The sequence below is a fragment of the Typha angustifolia genome, chromosome 7 (genome assembly GCF_048772165.1).
Source record: "Typha angustifolia cultivar Huaian chromosome 7, ASM4877216v1, whole genome shotgun sequence".
NCBI lineage: Eukaryota > Viridiplantae > Streptophyta > Magnoliopsida > Poales > Typhaceae > Typha > Typha angustifolia.
Genome location: NC_133245.1, coordinates 18,006,444 through 18,022,678, shown reverse-complemented (window position 1 = coordinate 18,022,678; position 16,235 = coordinate 18,006,444). Strand labels below are relative to the sequence as shown.

At 40.4% G+C, this 16,235-nt stretch overlaps 4 protein-coding genes across 5 annotated transcripts; 1 reads left to right on the top strand and 3 right to left on the bottom strand.

The window, feature by feature from the left end:
• The first annotated feature begins 1,145 nt into the window (after positions 1 to 1,145).
• Positions 1,146 to 4,972, top strand: LOC140761924 (oligopeptide transporter 4-like). The gene is made up of 6 exons (XM_073099458.1): positions 1,146 to 1,703; positions 1,798 to 1,895; positions 1,981 to 2,544; positions 3,031 to 3,283; positions 3,385 to 3,567; positions 3,778 to 4,972. Exons 1-6 carry the CDS (start codon positions 1,188 to 1,190, stop codon positions 4,390 to 4,392), a joined length of 2,229 nt encoding a protein of 742 aa, XP_072955559.1. The 5' UTR covers positions 1,146 to 1,187; the 3' UTR covers positions 4,393 to 4,972.
• On the bottom strand, positions 3,126 to 5,476 carry LOC140761926 (uncharacterized). 2 transcript variants are annotated; one of them, XM_073099462.1, is made up of 2 exons: positions 4,979 to 5,476; positions 3,126 to 3,266 (listed from the first exon to the last, which is right to left on the bottom strand). In XM_073099462.1, exon 1 carries the CDS (start codon positions 5,260 to 5,262, stop codon positions 5,002 to 5,004), a length of 261 nt encoding a protein of 86 aa, XP_072955563.1. In that variant the 5' UTR covers positions 5,263 to 5,476; the 3' UTR covers positions 3,126 to 3,266; positions 4,979 to 5,001. The 2 variants fall into 2 exon arrangements, with proteins under 2 accessions (XP_072955563.1, XP_072955562.1); XM_073099461.1 differs by lacking the exon at positions 3,126 to 3,266 and adding an exon at positions 3,328 to 3,584 and having other exon boundaries at positions 4,979 to 5,469.
• A 353-nt stretch (positions 5,477 to 5,829) lies between these two features.
• On the bottom strand, positions 5,830 to 11,703 carry LOC140762481 (histidine--tRNA ligase, cytoplasmic). The gene is made up of 7 exons (XM_073100303.1): positions 10,183 to 11,703; positions 9,898 to 10,077; positions 8,813 to 9,070; positions 8,409 to 8,543; positions 7,939 to 8,220; positions 6,953 to 7,093; positions 5,830 to 6,667 (listed from the first exon to the last, which is right to left on the bottom strand). The coding sequence occupies exons 1-7, from the start codon at positions 11,626 to 11,628 to the stop codon at positions 6,365 to 6,367; spliced, it is 2,745 nt and encodes a 914-aa protein (XP_072956404.1). The 5' UTR covers positions 11,629 to 11,703; the 3' UTR covers positions 5,830 to 6,364.
• Positions 11,704 to 13,457: 1,754 nt separating this feature from the next.
• LOC140763201 (myb-related protein Zm1-like) lies at positions 13,458 to 15,442 on the bottom strand. The gene is made up of 4 exons (XM_073101285.1): positions 15,383 to 15,442; positions 14,982 to 15,137; positions 14,697 to 14,826; positions 13,458 to 14,589 (listed from the first exon to the last, which is right to left on the bottom strand). The coding sequence occupies exons 2-4, from the start codon at positions 15,118 to 15,120 to the stop codon at positions 13,974 to 13,976; spliced, it is 885 nt and encodes a 294-aa protein (XP_072957386.1). The 5' UTR covers positions 15,121 to 15,137; positions 15,383 to 15,442; the 3' UTR covers positions 13,458 to 13,973.
• Between the last annotated feature and the right edge of the window lie 793 nt (positions 15,443 to 16,235).

Genomic DNA, 16,235 nt, shown 5'->3' with positions numbered 1-16,235 from the left:
AAGATATTACTAAGAACGCCATTTATGACTTGACTTCCGAGGCTACTCATAATTGTAACAATAATAACGCTTCGGTGTGCGCGAAAGCAAAAGGGATTTAAGCGTGATCTTGTTGTTGGATTTAATCTCTTGCTCCTATTGGTGGATTGAGCTAATGGGAAAGGGGATTCTCGAGATTCCGAATCCCAAAGCAGAATCCTCCGCATATTATCCAGCTGTCAGAGATAGAAGATGACCCAATAAGGCCAATAGTTATCGTCGACAGCTAGCTACCTGTCATCTCAATACTTAACTAATTTCACTTTGAAAAATACTCCAGATAAGTCCACGAAGTAGTCAAATAATAGTAGATTATTAGAATACCTTCCAATATAATTACATTCGTAATACTACAGTAGTTAGGAATACCTCAACTAAGCATGATTATAATAATAAAATACCTATGGATTATTATAAGTCAAACGATAACAGAGATAAAAGCCTTTATCCCTCCGCTGCCAAACGAAATCTTATGTCCTATCTATCAGCATCACCTTTTAAACTAATATTACTATTTTGTAAATTACTCCGTATAATATTTCTAGCCCGAGGAGTTAATATGACTCTTAACCAATAATGAACTGCCGGCAATCTGTATTGCACCTAATAGGATAGTACTGATATTGTTAAAATATATAACTTTTTAGTTTGAATCTAAGTAATATCTATTTAAGTGAGAAATTATTAAATTTTTATTTCGCAATCAATAGAATTGTAACGTGAACGAACTAAGCTTAAGTGGGCCGATTTTTGCTAAGTTTGATGCACATATTTGTCGGCTTTTCGTATTTAACGATTCTAACTAAATTCATCACATTTAACAACACTTGTGTTTATGTTCAAACACGATCAAAAATATTAAATGAATATCATTTATACGTTGTCGCACATCCAACGGTTGTCCGAACCGACCCGCACGAGATCAGTTGGAGGACAACCAATGATTATATTATCATATTAACTCTAAGTATTCATAGATATAGATCTTGTAAAAGTTAAAAAAGACACATACAAGGGCAATACGGTAATTTCATGTTCTTATAGTATCACACGAGATTCCCCCCAACCCCACCTCTCCCGCTATTATAGCAGCCGCCATCCTACTTCTCCGAAGGAGGAGGAGGAGGAGGAGAAGAGAAAAATCCAAGATGGAAAACGGAATGGGAGGTGAGCATTACCCTATGGCGGACGCGGACGCGGACGCGGACGCGGACGACGAGATCTCGCCGATCGAGCAAGTGCGGCTCACGGTAACGAACACCGACGACCCTACGCTGCCGGTGTGGACGTTTAGGATGTGGTTCATCGGGACGCTATCGTGCGCCCTCATGTCCTTCCTCAACCAGTTCTTCGCCTACCGCACCGAGCCCCTCGTCATCACGCAGATCACCGTCCAGGTCGCCTCCCTCCCCGTCGGACGGTTCCTCGCACGTGTGCTTCCCACCGCCAAGTTCAAGATCCCGGGTTTCGGGGATCGAGACTTCTCGCTCAATCCCGGGCCGTTCAATATGAAGGAGCACGTGCTCATCTCCATCTTCGCCAACGCCGGCTACGCGTTCGGCAATGGGCCGGCGTACGCCGTCGGGATCATCGATATTATTAGGGCGTTCTATAAGCGGAAGATCTCGTTCGTCGCCGGTTGGCTTTTGATCATCACTACTCAGGTAGGTTTTCTTATTTCTTAGATTAGAATTTATGTAATATTTTATCTAGAAGTGAGTCAAGAAAACAATCTCTTCAGTAACGACGGTGTTTCAGGTGTTAGGGTACGGATGGGCGGGATTGATGAGGAAGTACGTGGTTGAGCCGGCGCACATGTGGTGGCCGAGTAATCTCGTACAGGTCTCGCTCTTCCGGTGAGATCACAATTTTACAACTTTGTTTATCCAATTGAATTTTTTTAAAGTTATTCGATAATGAATCTAAGTTTTGGAATTGCAGAGCATTGCATGAGAAAGATGATCGCCGGATGTCGCGAGCCAAGTTCTTCCTCATCGCTCTCGTCTGCAGCTTCTCATGGTATGCGATTCCAGGATACCTTTTCCCAACCCTCACAACCATCTCATGGGTCTGCTGGATCTTCTCCAAGTCAGTCACAGCTCAACAGCTTGGCTCGGGCATGAACGGCCTTGGGATCGGCGCCTTCACCCTCGACTGGACTGCTGTTGCCTCGTACCTCTACAGCCCACTCGTTTCGCCTTTCTTTGCCATCGTCAACACCTTCGCCGGCTACTGCTTGATCGTCTACATTGTTATTCCGGTGACCTACTGGGGCTTCAACCTGTACAATGCAAAGACCTTCCCAATATTTTCCTCCGACTTGTTCACTTCTGCAGGACGGCCTTATGACATCAATGCTATTGTCAATAACAAGTTTGAGATTGATATGGAGGCATACGCGAAGCAGGGGAAGATTAATTTGAGCTTGTTCTTTGCGTTGACTTATGGCCTTGGCTTTGCAACTATTGCAGCAACCTTGACACATGTTGGTTTCTTCTATGGAAGGTACTTTCTGTCCACTTCTGCCCTGATTTATGTACCTACATTTCAGATCATTAGAAATTTCCATCAATTAACTCAAATAAGGATAATAGTGTCGCTATGATATCTTACATGGAGTACAACCCATTAAATAGGCTTTATCAATACGACGACAAACTCATTTATAGTTGCTATACCTGGTCATTATATACTACATAACAATTTAATGATTCCTACACAAAATAATCAAGCTGCAAGATGTTGGCACAACTCGATTTTATGAAACTGCTACACTTTCAGCAAACAATACATACTGACAGTATACAATGGTATATTTAGTAGTGGTTTTTTTTTTTCCTTCCCTCCTCGCAATTCTGTCTGACATGAAAGAAAATTAAAGAACAAGGATGATGGATATATTTGCTGAAGATTATAATTGCAAAATGTCATCCTATTATAGAGATATAACTTATTTGTGGTTTTTGCTGTTGAATGCAATAACCTTTTCAGTGAAATCTACAACCGATTCCGTGCTTCATACAAAGGTAAAGTTGACATACACACAAGGTTAATGAGGAAATATGAAGACATACCAAGCTGGTGGTTTTATTCATTGCTGGTAGTAACAGTTATTGTCTCTTTAATCCTCTGCACTGTAATGAAGGACCAAGTTCAGCTTCCATGGTGGGGTCTCCTCTTTGCTTGTGCAATGGCCTTTGTGTTCACTCTTCCCATAAGCATCATAACTGCAACCACTAACCAGGTAAAGAATCTCCAAACATACTTTAGATTCTTTAAAACATGATCTGATTCTTAATGCTAAAATTTTTATTCTTTTTTGATGTTACAATGCTGAATACAAAGACTCCAGGCCTGAACATTATTACAGAATACTGCATGGGTCTAATCATGCCCGGGAAGCCAATAGCTAATGTCTGCTTCAAAGTCTACGGTTATATGAGCATGGCGCAGGCTGTCTCCTTTCTTGCTGATTTCAAGCTCGGGCATTATATGAAGATTCCACCTAAATCAATGTTTTTGGTTCAGGTATGTCCTTCAAACTCCTGCATTGTGCATAATATTACTATAAATTGGTAATTGCAACAACTGCAAGAACCGTACATATAACTTGTGTACTCATATTTTGTGCATTTTTAGGAAAGTTATATAGACATATTCTGTTGCTTGATGATGAGAATAGGAATCATGCAAATGCTTTATCTTCTCACTTCTCATATAGCAACTCTCTTTAATTAGTTCATAGGCACCATCATTGCTGGTACAATCAACATTGGTGTTGCATGGTGGCTTCTGGGATCCATCAACAACATTTGCCAAAGGGACCTTCTCCCACCAAACAGCCCATGGACCTGCCCAAGCGATCGGGTCTTCTTCGACGCATCTGTCATCTGGGGCCTGGTCGGGCCCAGACGCATTTTTGGGCCACTTGGCAACTACGGAGCTCTCAATTGGTTCTTTCTTGGAGGTGCCATAGGCCCATTCATCGTGTGGCTATTCCACAAGGCATTTCCTAAGCAAGCCTGGATTCCCTTGGTTAACCTCCCAGTCCTTCTTGGGGCCACAGCTATGATGCCACCAGCGACAGCAGTGAACTACACTTCATGGGTTGCTGTTGGGACAGTGTTCAACTTCTTCGTGTTCCGGTACCGGAAGAAATGGTGGCAGAGGTATAACTACATCCTCTCAGCGGCAATGGATGCCGGGGTCGCCATGATGGGTGTGCTGCTCTACTTCGCATTGAGCATGGAGAACAAGAGCATTGACTGGTGGGGGACAGCCGGTGAGCATTGCGACCTTGCAACTTGTCCAACAGCAAGAGGGGTCCAAGTGGATAACTGCCCTGTCTTCTAAGGCTCCTTTAGAGTCTTAAGAATTATATATTCATCTCTTACCTTATCCGTCTATAACTGCAACTTAGATTCTTATTTGTAGTTATACTCCTAGTTTAACAACTATAGAAGGGATTAATAGTATCCCTATTTGTAACTTTCTATTGGCTTGGCAATAGCTATTACTCAATTGACTTCTAATCTCTATTTGTATGGTGATATTATTTTTAGCTTATTGGATTCTTAAGGTTCTTTTTTTTTTTTACCTTCAAGTGCTTGTACATAGAGGAAAGTGAGCAATTCTGTGCATCAGATTTAGGAATTGTTGGATAATACCAGGGAACCCTTACCTAAAGCTGAATGAAGGAGTAAGTTTTTTTCTTTCTTTTTCTTAATTTATTGCAGCACAAACAGAGATTTAGCAAATCACCAACTTACAAAGACAAGACTGATTGGAATTAAACCTTTAAGAGGAACCCAAGAGAAGCAAGTTTTAATCAATCAAAAGATGAGTCCAGCTACTTCTCACAGAATCCAGAACAAAATATTCCAAATTTCAATCTTTATAGGCAATAAAAAAAAACAAAGTTTGCTTCAGAGAGACTCACAGATAGATTTGCTGAGGTGAAATCTATGGAAGGCGCCCCTTTTTTAGGATGGAGAGAGAGTGGTGAGCAGCATCGATCAGATCAGCAATGTTGTGGAGGGATCGCTCCTCGGACCCAAACAGGAAGATGGTACGGACCTCCGCCTTCTTGGCAAGACGAGCAGCATGGGTTAGAGGTAGGTCAGGGGAATTGAGGCTTCGTAGTATTTGACGGTATAATGACAAAACTGTCGCTCGATTCTTCGCCAAGTCCTCGGCAGTTGCCCATATTAATCCCTTAGCCATTGCTATACTCTTACGTACAAATTGGTAGCTTCTTAGAGAGAGGCTGCGAGCGGAGTGATGGCGACGACGACTCTACGAGGTGGCACGGTGACGACGAGACAGATGCCGGATGGACGACGGCGTGGAGTGGAGATCGCAAGGGCGAGAAGCAATGGTGGGCGGAGCGATCACAGATTAGAGAATGGAGAAGGACTAGGGTTTTAAATCTAATGGATGAGATGGATCTGATTCATCGATTCTCTCTCTCTCTCTCTCTTTTTGTGTGGATAATTACGTTTTGAGTACTGAATTTTTAACCATTAACTCCTAATTTACTTTTTAGTTACATATAGATTATTGCCTCTTAACTCCTCAATTATTTTTTTGTTTCATGATGATCATTGACTCTCAACTATAAGAAACCTCCAATATCCATTTGCTATATATTTTTTTTCTTGCAAACATCTGTAGGTCAAGAAATCTCACTATAATTATTTATTTTTAAGTCATCTGTTCTATAAAAACTGGCGAGCAGCTCATATTTACAAAGTAATCACCTCTCCTCTCCCCCCTGCAAGAATCATGAAGTACGAGAGTAATATGATTTTACTGTATTTTCTGGGAAAACTACTCCATTTTTTGCAATTTGCCTAAGCATCATCATATACACTCTTCGCATCAAAACAATGAACAGATAAAAGAAAATTACACGAAGTATCCTCCAATTATAACTTCCAACTCAAGACCTTCACAAATTTAATCGGAGTGCTAGGCCAACGAAAGGAGGCACACCAAACATTGGAAACGATGACGAGATGGGGAGCCTTAGAAATAGACCCTCAATAAAATCTAAAATACAAACAAAAACTTATCCTTTATCAACTCCAGATGCAATATGAAGTTTTCTGAAAGAAAGTGCAGTTACTAGACATCAGCTGCTCAGGTTTGCCAATGCTAATCTTTTGCTCCACTGTAATCCTCATATGAAGAGCCAAATTGATGTGCTTCTCTGCTCATGGATAAAATAACAAAAGGAAAACTATACCTTCTTTCTCGGGTTGCATTTAATCTCACTAGTTAACACTGATTGGTAATGTTGATGTATGGCAATTATAAGCTCTTTCTAGACATTGTTAAGCCTTCTTTGAAGTTCCTCAACATAATTCTCTCTACGAACCTCCACTTCTTGGTTTGCTTCAATGTTCTTCAATTTGACAACACCAGTGTTGAGTTCAGACTCACCAACAAGCACCATCCAAGGAATGCCAGATTGCTTCGCATAAGTAATGTGGTTCATCACCCTTTTGGTGAGCTTAAATTCTGCTTTTATTTTGGCATCCCACAATTCACTCACAAGCTCTGCAGCCAAAGTAAGGTCCTTCCCAAGAATGGCAACCAAAACTTGTGTCTCAGTAGCACGCATCACCTGAAAAAAAACAGACTCAACAGTAGCAGAAAGATGCATGTCAGAAACAAATCCACAATCATAAGGAGAAAGAAAGAACCAACTGGTATCAACTTGTTCAAGTTATCTAAGATCTGAAATAAACAAAAAAGAAATACAAGGAACAAAAATTCTCATCCTGTTCCCAGAATTCCCGTCTGACATGAATGTATGATCATTTAGCATATTTAAAGTCGAACAGATACGACCTTTACTTGTTTAATAAATTTGACAGAAGTGCCAATATGAGGAAGAACCAAACATTACCTGGTTCCTGTCCTTTTCCAGCTGCTCCATTATTGCAAAGACTCTTTCTATTCCAAGGCTGACACCAACTGCCGGGACCTGCTTCCCACTGAACATCCCCACTAGATTGTCGTAACGGCCCCCAGCAGCAATGGAACCAACCTAAAATGAAACTGAGTCGGTAATAGAGCAAACAACTAGAGCTTTGGTACTTGGTAGCAATTAGGAGGGGATAAAAACAGACAACAGTATTATTGATTCAATCAACAGTAAATGAAGTCCTTGATTCACAATATCAGTATATTGAAAGCATCAAGGCATTCGTGAAAGGTGCTTAATCAGCAAAACATGACAGGTTGAGAATGGAATAATAAGCACAAAACTCTATTTCAGCACACATACTTTTCCAATATCAATTGTGGTTGCAATTTACATGATAGAACAAGATTATCAGACTGCCAGTCAGCATAATGAAATTGTTCAGGATAATTGTGACTAGCTGTCCTCTCTCAGATGTGCTGTCAATTGGGTCATGGAATTGTTAAGCTCTTGGATTCAAAATTCCAAATAGCAAAAGCAGAAAAAAAATAATAATAATAACAAGAAGCAGATAGTCCTAACTCCCAATTACTTATGTCAGCTATAAGGACTCTTCTCTTCCATGCAGCTCTATTTAACATAACACTCTTTGCCACATTAAGTAAAAAAATTCAGCTAGAAAAGGAAAGTGTCGCACATTAATATCAAAGGTAACTATCAGAAAGTTCTAGATCAAGGAAATTTATGTCGTAAAGATCTAGACTCCCAACTGCCCAAACATGGATATAACTATTTATTATCAACATGAAAACTTCAATACTGCTCCATATACATACAATAACAGTCTAAAAACGAGATGACCCTTTGTTATTAATTAGGAAAATCTGCAATGCTCACATGCTGTTGCAATCACAAATAACTGAAAGCAACAAATATTTTTACACGTAAATCACATATATATGTATCACCTGTGTAGCACCCTTGAAGACTGCTTCATATATTACTCCAGTATAGTAGTCCAGGCCTCTAGCAAGACTCAAGTCAAAAACTACTTTGTCTAGACACTTTGATTTTTCAAGGGCTTTAAATAGTATCTCCAACTCATTCAAGGCAATAACAGATTCGCTGTTCTCCAAGAACTCGCTCCCCTCTTTCTTCAAATCTGACAAAATTTCTAGTGGTGGCCCTCTTTTCTTCACAACAGTACCTATCTTCTCGGTGGTTGCAATAGGTAACCCTTTCTCTTCCACCTGAGGGCAACAAAATAATGTACATTAATAGCTAATAGATAAAACAGAGTAAATGAATTCCATAAACAAATGCCAGAGCACCGAAGAGGATTGGAGAAAATATTCTCATCAAACTAGTTCTCCTTTTGATGACCACAATAAATCATAAAATAGTTATCTTGTAAAAAATAGTGAATTAATGTTCTCACCAGTTCTTTCTTTATCTGTTCAAAAGTTTGCTTGTCTAATTTATCTATACTCGAGCAAACTGTTCTAAACTTCTCAGGAGGGACGCCACAAATATCCAACATTCCATCCAGCAGCTTCCGATGGTTCAGCTTTATCTGCAATGACAAGAAAGAAAAAAAAAAACCTCTGATTGCAACCTTTGATGCACCCTACGGTATCAGCTAAAAGGCGAGCGGCACCAATGCAGAGTACGAAAAAGAAAGCCTACTATGAGGATATGTAGCAAATAAAGTTTCTTTGAAATCTTGGCTCTAAATCTTCTCAGAAAGTTGTTCCAAGTGATATGTCTTGGGACAACAGAATATACAATATTAAACTATAGAAATTGATGATGTTGGATCTAATTATCAATATTCAAAAGTACCTCATAGGTACCGATGTCCAGCTGGTCCAGCATTTCAGTTATAACTTTGATGACCTCAAAGTCAGGCTCCATTGTTTCATAATGGCCAGCAATATCAAAGTCACATTGGTAGAACTCGCGATATCTTCCTTTTGATGGGTTATCCCTTCTATATACTTTAGCTATTTGGTACCTTTTAAGTGCACTGATATTATTCATGGCTACATATCGGGCAAATGGAACAGTTAGATCATATCTCAAAGAACAAAGCTCGCCTCCCTGCAAATTATTTGGAAACAGAGGTTACAGACCTTCAAGAAGGTAACATAATAAACATTAGCAAGTGAAAAGAATAAAAAGAAAAGTTGAAAAATATACCCAGTATTCTGAATGAGAAAAATATAGCAGATATGATCTAGCTAACTGACAACGCCAAAATTATCATTGGGAAAAGCCAAAAACCACAATAAACTATCCCATGAGCTACAATAGTTGACTACTGCAGTATGAGATGTAATCATATAAATGCTAGATACTTGCCGCAAAGTTATCTCTCGACTACTGAATACATCAGATACCATAAACTTGAGTTATGTGACTTGGTCTAATGATAAGTTATTTAAGTTAATGGATTCTCTTCTCAGATTATATGAGGAAGTCTTATCCGAGAACTAGGCTCATACTCATGATTTAGAAGGTAATAATAATTCCCTATCCAATTGAAAAGTGTAAACATTTCTTTTAATAGCCATTAGGCCAGATAATCTAACAGCTTATCTGAATGCTACTAAGTACTAACATAATTGAATATTTAGAATTTTCCCTATGGTTTTGTATTTTAAAATCTGACAGTGAATATCTTCACTGAAACAATGAGTTACAACATGTCATAATCATTCCACTTAGTATATTAGTATAACATGCATAAAGAAATAAGGTAACTACAAGAAAAGACATTATCATACATATAATGTACTAGTAACATTTAACTGCAGGCTATTAAAAATTACTAGTGGGGATTAACAAGTAAATAGACCACCAACAAGGGAACAGTATCAAGAGATAAAATTAAATTAAATATGTTATAGTTTTGTTAGTGCCCTTACCTGGTCAGCGAGGTCGTATATCAACTTTGAATCTTCTCCATATTTCCCCATGAGTGTTTCCCTTAATTCGAAGACAGGTGTATCAAGGGCCACTGCTCCATGCATCTTGAATACACTGGTAATAACGGAAAATGCACGTTCCCTAATGGTCATTTGCTCCTTTCCAAAATCACGAGTTCCCTAAAGTGGAAATAAACCAAAGACACAATTGATCAACTACAAAGAAATGAAAGTATAGGGCCAAAATTTTCTGAGATGCGTTTTCTTATTAACCATATTCCTCACCTTAGGAATTTTAGGAAGTCTTCTAACTTCATTGCTCTCGACTATCTCTTTCACCTTTGTTATCAGGGTATCCAGTAAAGTGTCTTTCGGATCAAAGTACAATGAAAGTTCACGTGCCCAGTCAACCAGCATTGTGACACTTGATGTCACCTTCCCATCAACGACTCTGTCTCTGAGAAGTTGCATTACAGCAGAAGTTCCCTTTCCTAAAGTCTTCTTCTTTTTCTTCTCACTCTTCTTGTCACCCTTCGCCATCTCCCCATTAGGTTTACTCCTTGTTGAAGCATTCTCCTGCATTTTGTCGATTGAATCATCAGTTTCAATTGCAAACAACGCCAATGCCGCCTCCCACGCAAGAATATCCCTATATTTAACCAAGTGATCATACACGCCGTGCAAAACTAATAGATAATCTGATCCAGAGGCAAGATTTCTTGTTATGGCATCAAAATTATCCTTCAATGAACCAAAGCCAGGGCAGCCATCTTGAAATGATTCAGCAACCATTGTCCGCAGATCAACATCTCCGATCGACTCAATGGTCAATTTTGCTCGACCTAAGCTACTCTGGATCATGGATTGAATCGACATAGCAAGCGGTAACACCAAGGCCACTAGAGCTTTCTCCTTTCCATGATTCCCGGACCCCACCGTCTTCTTGATCTTAACAGAAGAGTTCAACTCGACCCGAACTCTCCCATGCAGTCGCCTGACAGCCTCCCTAAAACTCCCGTGCACAGTTGGGATCTCCGAGAAAGCTCCCGAGTTGTTCTGCCCTACGAGCTTCGACCCGAAGAGCAACACCTTCATGTCACCGGCGACATCCGTCTCGTCCTTGATCGAGAAGCCGTCACCCGCCACAGGAAGATCAAATGCCGAGGCGTCAGCCCTAGCGGCCTCACACGACAGCGCTGCCACGGCGTCCGACACCCTCAATAGAGCAGAGGAGCAGCAGTCCAAGATCGCGCATATCGCGCTCGGGGCAGCAACGGAAGCCTCAAAGACACTAATATCGTCACGAGAGACCCCAATGTCATCGACCTTCTTTTGATTCAGCCGACAGAGAGACTCAAGAAAACCCAATTCCGATCCAAAATCTAGGGTTTCGAAGCCGGATTGGAGGGCTAACGTCTCCTCGATCAGCGTAGGGAGGGCAGGACGGACATCTGCGTCGGCGACGACGAACTTGTTGAGGAGGACGGCCAGCGCAGCACGAGACTCCTCCAGGGTAAGTAACTTAGGGTCCTGGGAAGAGGAAGGGAGGGATGGACGAGACGGTGGTTTCTTGGAGTGGGCGAGCTTATCGAGCGCGGAGGAGTCGATCCGTACGCCATAGATTCCTCGGGATATGGAGTATACGGCGGAAGATGAGAGGGATGAGCTCTTCCCGCCAATCGAGACGACAGATAACGACGACGACGACGGCGGCGGCGGCGTCGGATCCATGGAAGGTGCTTCAACGCGCGCCTTCGCTGTGTCTCGAAAACCCTAGGAGATGGAAGGTAGGGGAAATACACGTATGAAACTTACCGTTACTTTCATATGTAGGATTCCTTTCTAATTTCTTTGGGGAAAATGTCAACTATCAGACCCTACGTATGTTGTGACACACACACCACACCCTGTATGAACTATTTGTAACTCGCTTCCCTCTTTTTTGCCATAATTTTCATACAACTTTCTATTATTATTTTAACTATCTTTTATTTTAGATATTTTCTAACATCTCCCACACTAATCAAATTTCTAAAATGCTCTCAAAGAATAATGTTCTTAAAGAGTATCAATTTTTCAATGGTACCATAAGGAAGAGTATTTTAGTTCGAGATCTTCAACCCTATCATTAACAAAATTTATAATCATTATAAGTGAAAATTTTCTCATCGTTATTTTTTTTTGACACAAAAATTATAATCAAATTGTATTTCCTTTAGTATACATAATTGCTAGAGCTATTTTCTTTAATTCTAAAGAATAAATAATTGTTTTTTCTAGCTCTACTAGGATTTAGCACGGACACTTCTCTCCTAAAAAAAAAGAGAAAATGGACTTTTCTCCCTCACTAAGGAAGTTCTTTTGGCGTAAACTCGCTTTGCTTCTCTTCCCTTTTCACTCTCTTCATTTTCGGTTGTTCCACACATCCCTCTGATTTTCCTTCCTCATGCTCACTCGTTTCCTCCTTCACCCTCCACTTTCTCTCTTTGTTATCCAGTTATTGCATCATTTTTCCTACTACCACCACGCTTCACCTTTACTAATCGAGCATACCCTATTTTGCTAGTCTCATTGGCTCCCCTACTAGTAGCCGACGAGCTTTCCCTCGGCCTCATCTTCCTAGGAGCTTGGCCAAGGCTGGGGCTTTGCCATGGCCTGGCCTTTACTAGAGCTTGGGATGAGAGATAGTTGTTGGGCAGGTTTGTGAGTTAGTTTGGCTTAGTGGGAACCGGTTGGTCCTGCTTGGTTGGTATCAGCTTGACTTGGCTTGGTTTGGGCTAGGTTAGGGTTTGGTCGGCTTGCCTTGAGCTTGCCCCCTCTTGGTTGAGTTCTCCTGTGCACTTTTGTAGGCTGTGGTGGCCAACAGTGTTGGGAGTTTCTACTTCTATTTTGTTGTCTAGTCCGTGTAGCTAGATCTTGTAAGTTGTTCCTTTCCTTCTCATTGTAGGTTGATGATTTTTGATTCTCCAACCTCATGCGCTTCACAAAGCTGTGTCATGGACCAATAGATTGTAATGGAATTGCATAATGACTCGAAGTCTTCGCTTCTGTGAAGCCTGAAAATTATTCTCTTTTTTAAATCTTTTGGTGCTCTCAGACTTGATGCTTACTTTACCTATAGTGTTATCTATTGTAGACTAAGTTTGAGGTTTGCGTTAACGAGTCATTGCTCTATTCTCCCTCTTCTTCAATTGTTATCATTGAATAGTAATTAAATGTATTTGCTTACGTGCTTTCCTAAAAATAAAACAAAATAAGAGATTTTTTTTTTAAAAAATCTCAATTGCAATACCGTTAGATGCATAACATTTTCAATCATTAGTTGGCCTACCTAGGCCATGGGCCTTGTTTCCTAACCCATTGGCCCAATTGGATCGGACCAAATTCGACATGAGTGCCTAACATATTTAGGTATTTTTATTAAGGAAAATTCTATAGTAAAATAAAGAAATAAAATTATTTGGTTTGGAATGTGTAGTCCCAACCAGAAGTCCTTAAAATCTAAGTAATCCAGATGGTTGGCCAACACATAATTAGTTCACTATTTCTTACCAAATCCAACAAGTTTCACCACTTCGCAATCATCACGGACAGCATCATTAATATATATATTATAACAAGTCCAGAGTGCTTTTAAAAATAAAAAAGAAATGCTACAAAATATACATCCAAGACCGATGCGGACTTAGAAAGTCTAATGTCCAGCGAATCTGTTAAGATCGCTGTAGACTAGTAGTACACACGAACTCTACGGACACTAAGGAGCTGCAACCGATGAGAGAATACTATTGCATCATATCTTCATGGGGATGACGTAGTCTCTGTTTATATAAAAATAATACTAACCTACTAAAGCTTTGACTGACTTGCTGACAGAGAGTGTTAGGAAAATGTCCCAAGACATGCCACAGTATCAATGCAAACCTAACCTACCTTTGATTCCATGACATTGTATTGGGACACCAAATATTTCTTCTTCTTCTTCTTTTTAAAGAAAAAAAGGAAAAGTCATATGTAATGTAGTTGTAATTATAATACATATATATATATATATATTCATATATATGTATATATATTTAATTAGGAGGAGGAGAGGGGTCCGTTTGAAAATAACTGGCTACTGGATCTCTCTCCATCTCATTCCAGGGGCCCAGCAGCAGCTGCTGCTGCTGAACAGCATCCCTCTCTTGGTCGTCTTCACCTGCTTCTTCCCGGAGTCCAAGCTCCTTCTCCAAGTTCTCCAACCACTCTCTGCTCTCACTCCCCTTTGATTCCTTACAATCCTCCAATATCTTTGTTCCGTTCTCCTCCCACAATTCCGAGCTACTATATATCATGCTCCAAATATCCGGTTCGATGTCTATGTCTGGTATCTCCAAGCTGCAGCTATACAGCTTCTCACACTCCTCTTGGGCAATGTCGTCAGGTGTTTGTCCTGCTCCTGCTCCTTGGCCTATGCCTTGGTTCATGTTGGAGGAACAGGACGAGGACGAGCACGGCGACACCGATACGGACAGCGAAGCAGAGCCGACCGGGGTGGCAGAGGAGGATGAGGTTGGGGACTCTGATTCGCACTTGTCCTTCTTGGTGCGCTGCTCTCTTGATACCATCCTCTTCTTCAAGTGTGTGTTCCAGACGTTCTTGATCTCGTTATCGGTCCTCCCCGGTAGGCAAGCCGCAATTTTCGACCATCTGCATTCATAGTCACATAGACGTTTACATTTATATATATATATATATATATATATCAGCGATTAAGATAGGAAGCAAGAGGTGTGATAATTAACATAACATCCTACTTGTTTCCAAGCAAATTGTGTAGCTTTACGATGGTCTCCTCTTCTTCTAAAGTGAAGTTCCCACGCTTGATGTCCGGGCGAAGGTAGTTGATCCACCTCAGGCGGCAGCTCTTGCCGCAACGAAGCAATCCTGTTTCCCAAAATTGCGAAATACCCAAGTGTCAATCCAAGTAAAAGTTACTGTTCCATTGCATTCCAAGTGTGAAAAAAGAAAGCAAAATCGAATCTTTTGAAGAAAAGCTCATACAAGAGAAGAGAAGAGAAAGAGAAAGAGAAAGAAATTACCTGCGAGTTTGGGCAGAGCGCGCCAATTCGCGTGGCCATGCTTCTGAATGTAGGCGACGAGTCTCATGTCCTCCTCCGGCGTCCATGACCCCTTGTTCAATCCGATCTTCGCGCAGCACGGAGCTCGACCTCGACCCATGGCGATCGAAATCCTATCTATTTGCAGAAGAGAGAATTAAGTGACTTCATATAAGGAAGTCGATGTGATGACCAAGACGACAAACCCCCCCACCCCATATATATATATATATATATATATATATACAGAGAGAGAGAGAGAGAGAGAGAGAGAGAGAGAGAGAAAGAGACACACACACGTATATGTATGTTTAGATTCTATTTTCACCCAACCATATTGAACAAAGATACAGTGGAACATTATACAACGCTCCCATGCCTACCTGTTTATCCGAAAAAAGATTGGATTGCCTCTAAATATAAACAAGGAAACACAGACCTCCGTATATATAAAGTTGGATTGGGCGGCCTAGAAAGGGATTATGTTTTCAAAAACTGTCATCATGAGTAAATGACACTTCAAGTGTGGTTTGATTCTCGGAAGTCCAATGGGGGAGTGAGAGACGTCATTAGGCAGAATCGCACAAATGTATATGGTGGGACCCAGCAGAGAGTTTGAGTGAGACTGTGCACTGCCTTCTCCTAGCTCTTACTTGATTATATTAATTACTCCTTAATTAGATCAGCCGTTTGTCATTAACCATCTTGTACCATTTTTTTTCTTTTAATATTTAAACTTTTAATCTGGTCTAAATGGTTGTTGGGAATGACATTAGCTAATGGGCTTCTGTTTGCAGAGAATTGATCAGATATTAGATACTACTAGATATATATATATAATACTTATAGGAACTTAAGATAGTACCAGAGTTACTAATCCTTAAAATTAAACATATAGATTTGAAGACTCTGGACATCATCTTTGTCTTCATTTGAATTCTAATCACAAATTAATCCAAAGAAGGATAGATTCGACCATAAAATTTCTTTTCTCATCCACAATCCCAAGTTCACATCAGCCAATCAATCCCAAGTATTAGGTCACCAGCCTAGAACTTATACTCAAACCGTTCTAACCTAAGCTTTAAATACTATATCACTGTCCCCAAGTCTTTGAGTTAGGGTGGCTAACTTTTAATGCTCTTTTACCATACCATCACCTAACTCTTGGCATATTTCTTGCTTAAGAGAATTGTTGAATTATGGGTGTAGGACTTTTGGCACTTGCAAGCTTTT

Excerpts from the sequence above, each read along its gene's own strand:
- LOC140762481 (XM_073100303.1), bottom strand. The coding sequence starts at position 11,628 with ATGGATCCGACGCCGCCGCCGCCGTCGTCGTCGTCGTTATCTGTCGTC. Across the intron at positions 10,078-10,182 it reads GACTTCCTAAAATTCCTAAG|GGAACTCGTGATTTTGGAAA; the intron begins GTGAGGAATATG and ends TTTCCACTTTAG. Across the intron at positions 8,221-8,408 it reads AACAGATAAAGAAAGAACTG|GTGGAAGAGAAAGGGTTACC; the intron begins GTGAGAACATTA and ends TGTTGCCCTCAG.
- LOC140763201 (XM_073101285.1), bottom strand. The coding sequence starts at position 15,120 with ATGGGTCGAGGTCGAGCTCCGTGCTGCGCGAAGATCGGATTGAACAAG. Across the intron at positions 14,827-14,981 it reads CGCTCTGCCCAAACTCGCAG|GATTGCTTCGTTGCGGCAAG; the intron begins GTAATTTCTTTC and ends TTTGGGAAACAG. Across the intron at positions 14,590-14,696 it reads CACAATTTGCTTGGAAACAA|ATGGTCGAAAATTGCGGCTT; the intron begins GTAGGATGTTAT and ends CTATGAATGCAG.
- LOC140761926 (XM_073099462.1), bottom strand. The coding sequence starts at position 5,262 with ATGGCTAAGGGATTAATATGGGCAACTGCCGAGGACTTGGCGAAGAAT.
- LOC140761924 (XM_073099458.1), top strand. The coding sequence starts at position 1,188 with ATGGAAAACGGAATGGGAGGTGAGCATTACCCTATGGCGGACGCGGAC. Across the intron at positions 2,545-3,030 it reads GTTGGTTTCTTCTATGGAAG|TGAAATCTACAACCGATTCC; the intron begins GTACTTTCTGTC and ends TAACCTTTTCAG. Across the intron at positions 3,284-3,384 it reads TAACTGCAACCACTAACCAG|ACTCCAGGCCTGAACATTAT; the intron begins GTAAAGAATCTC and ends CTGAATACAAAG.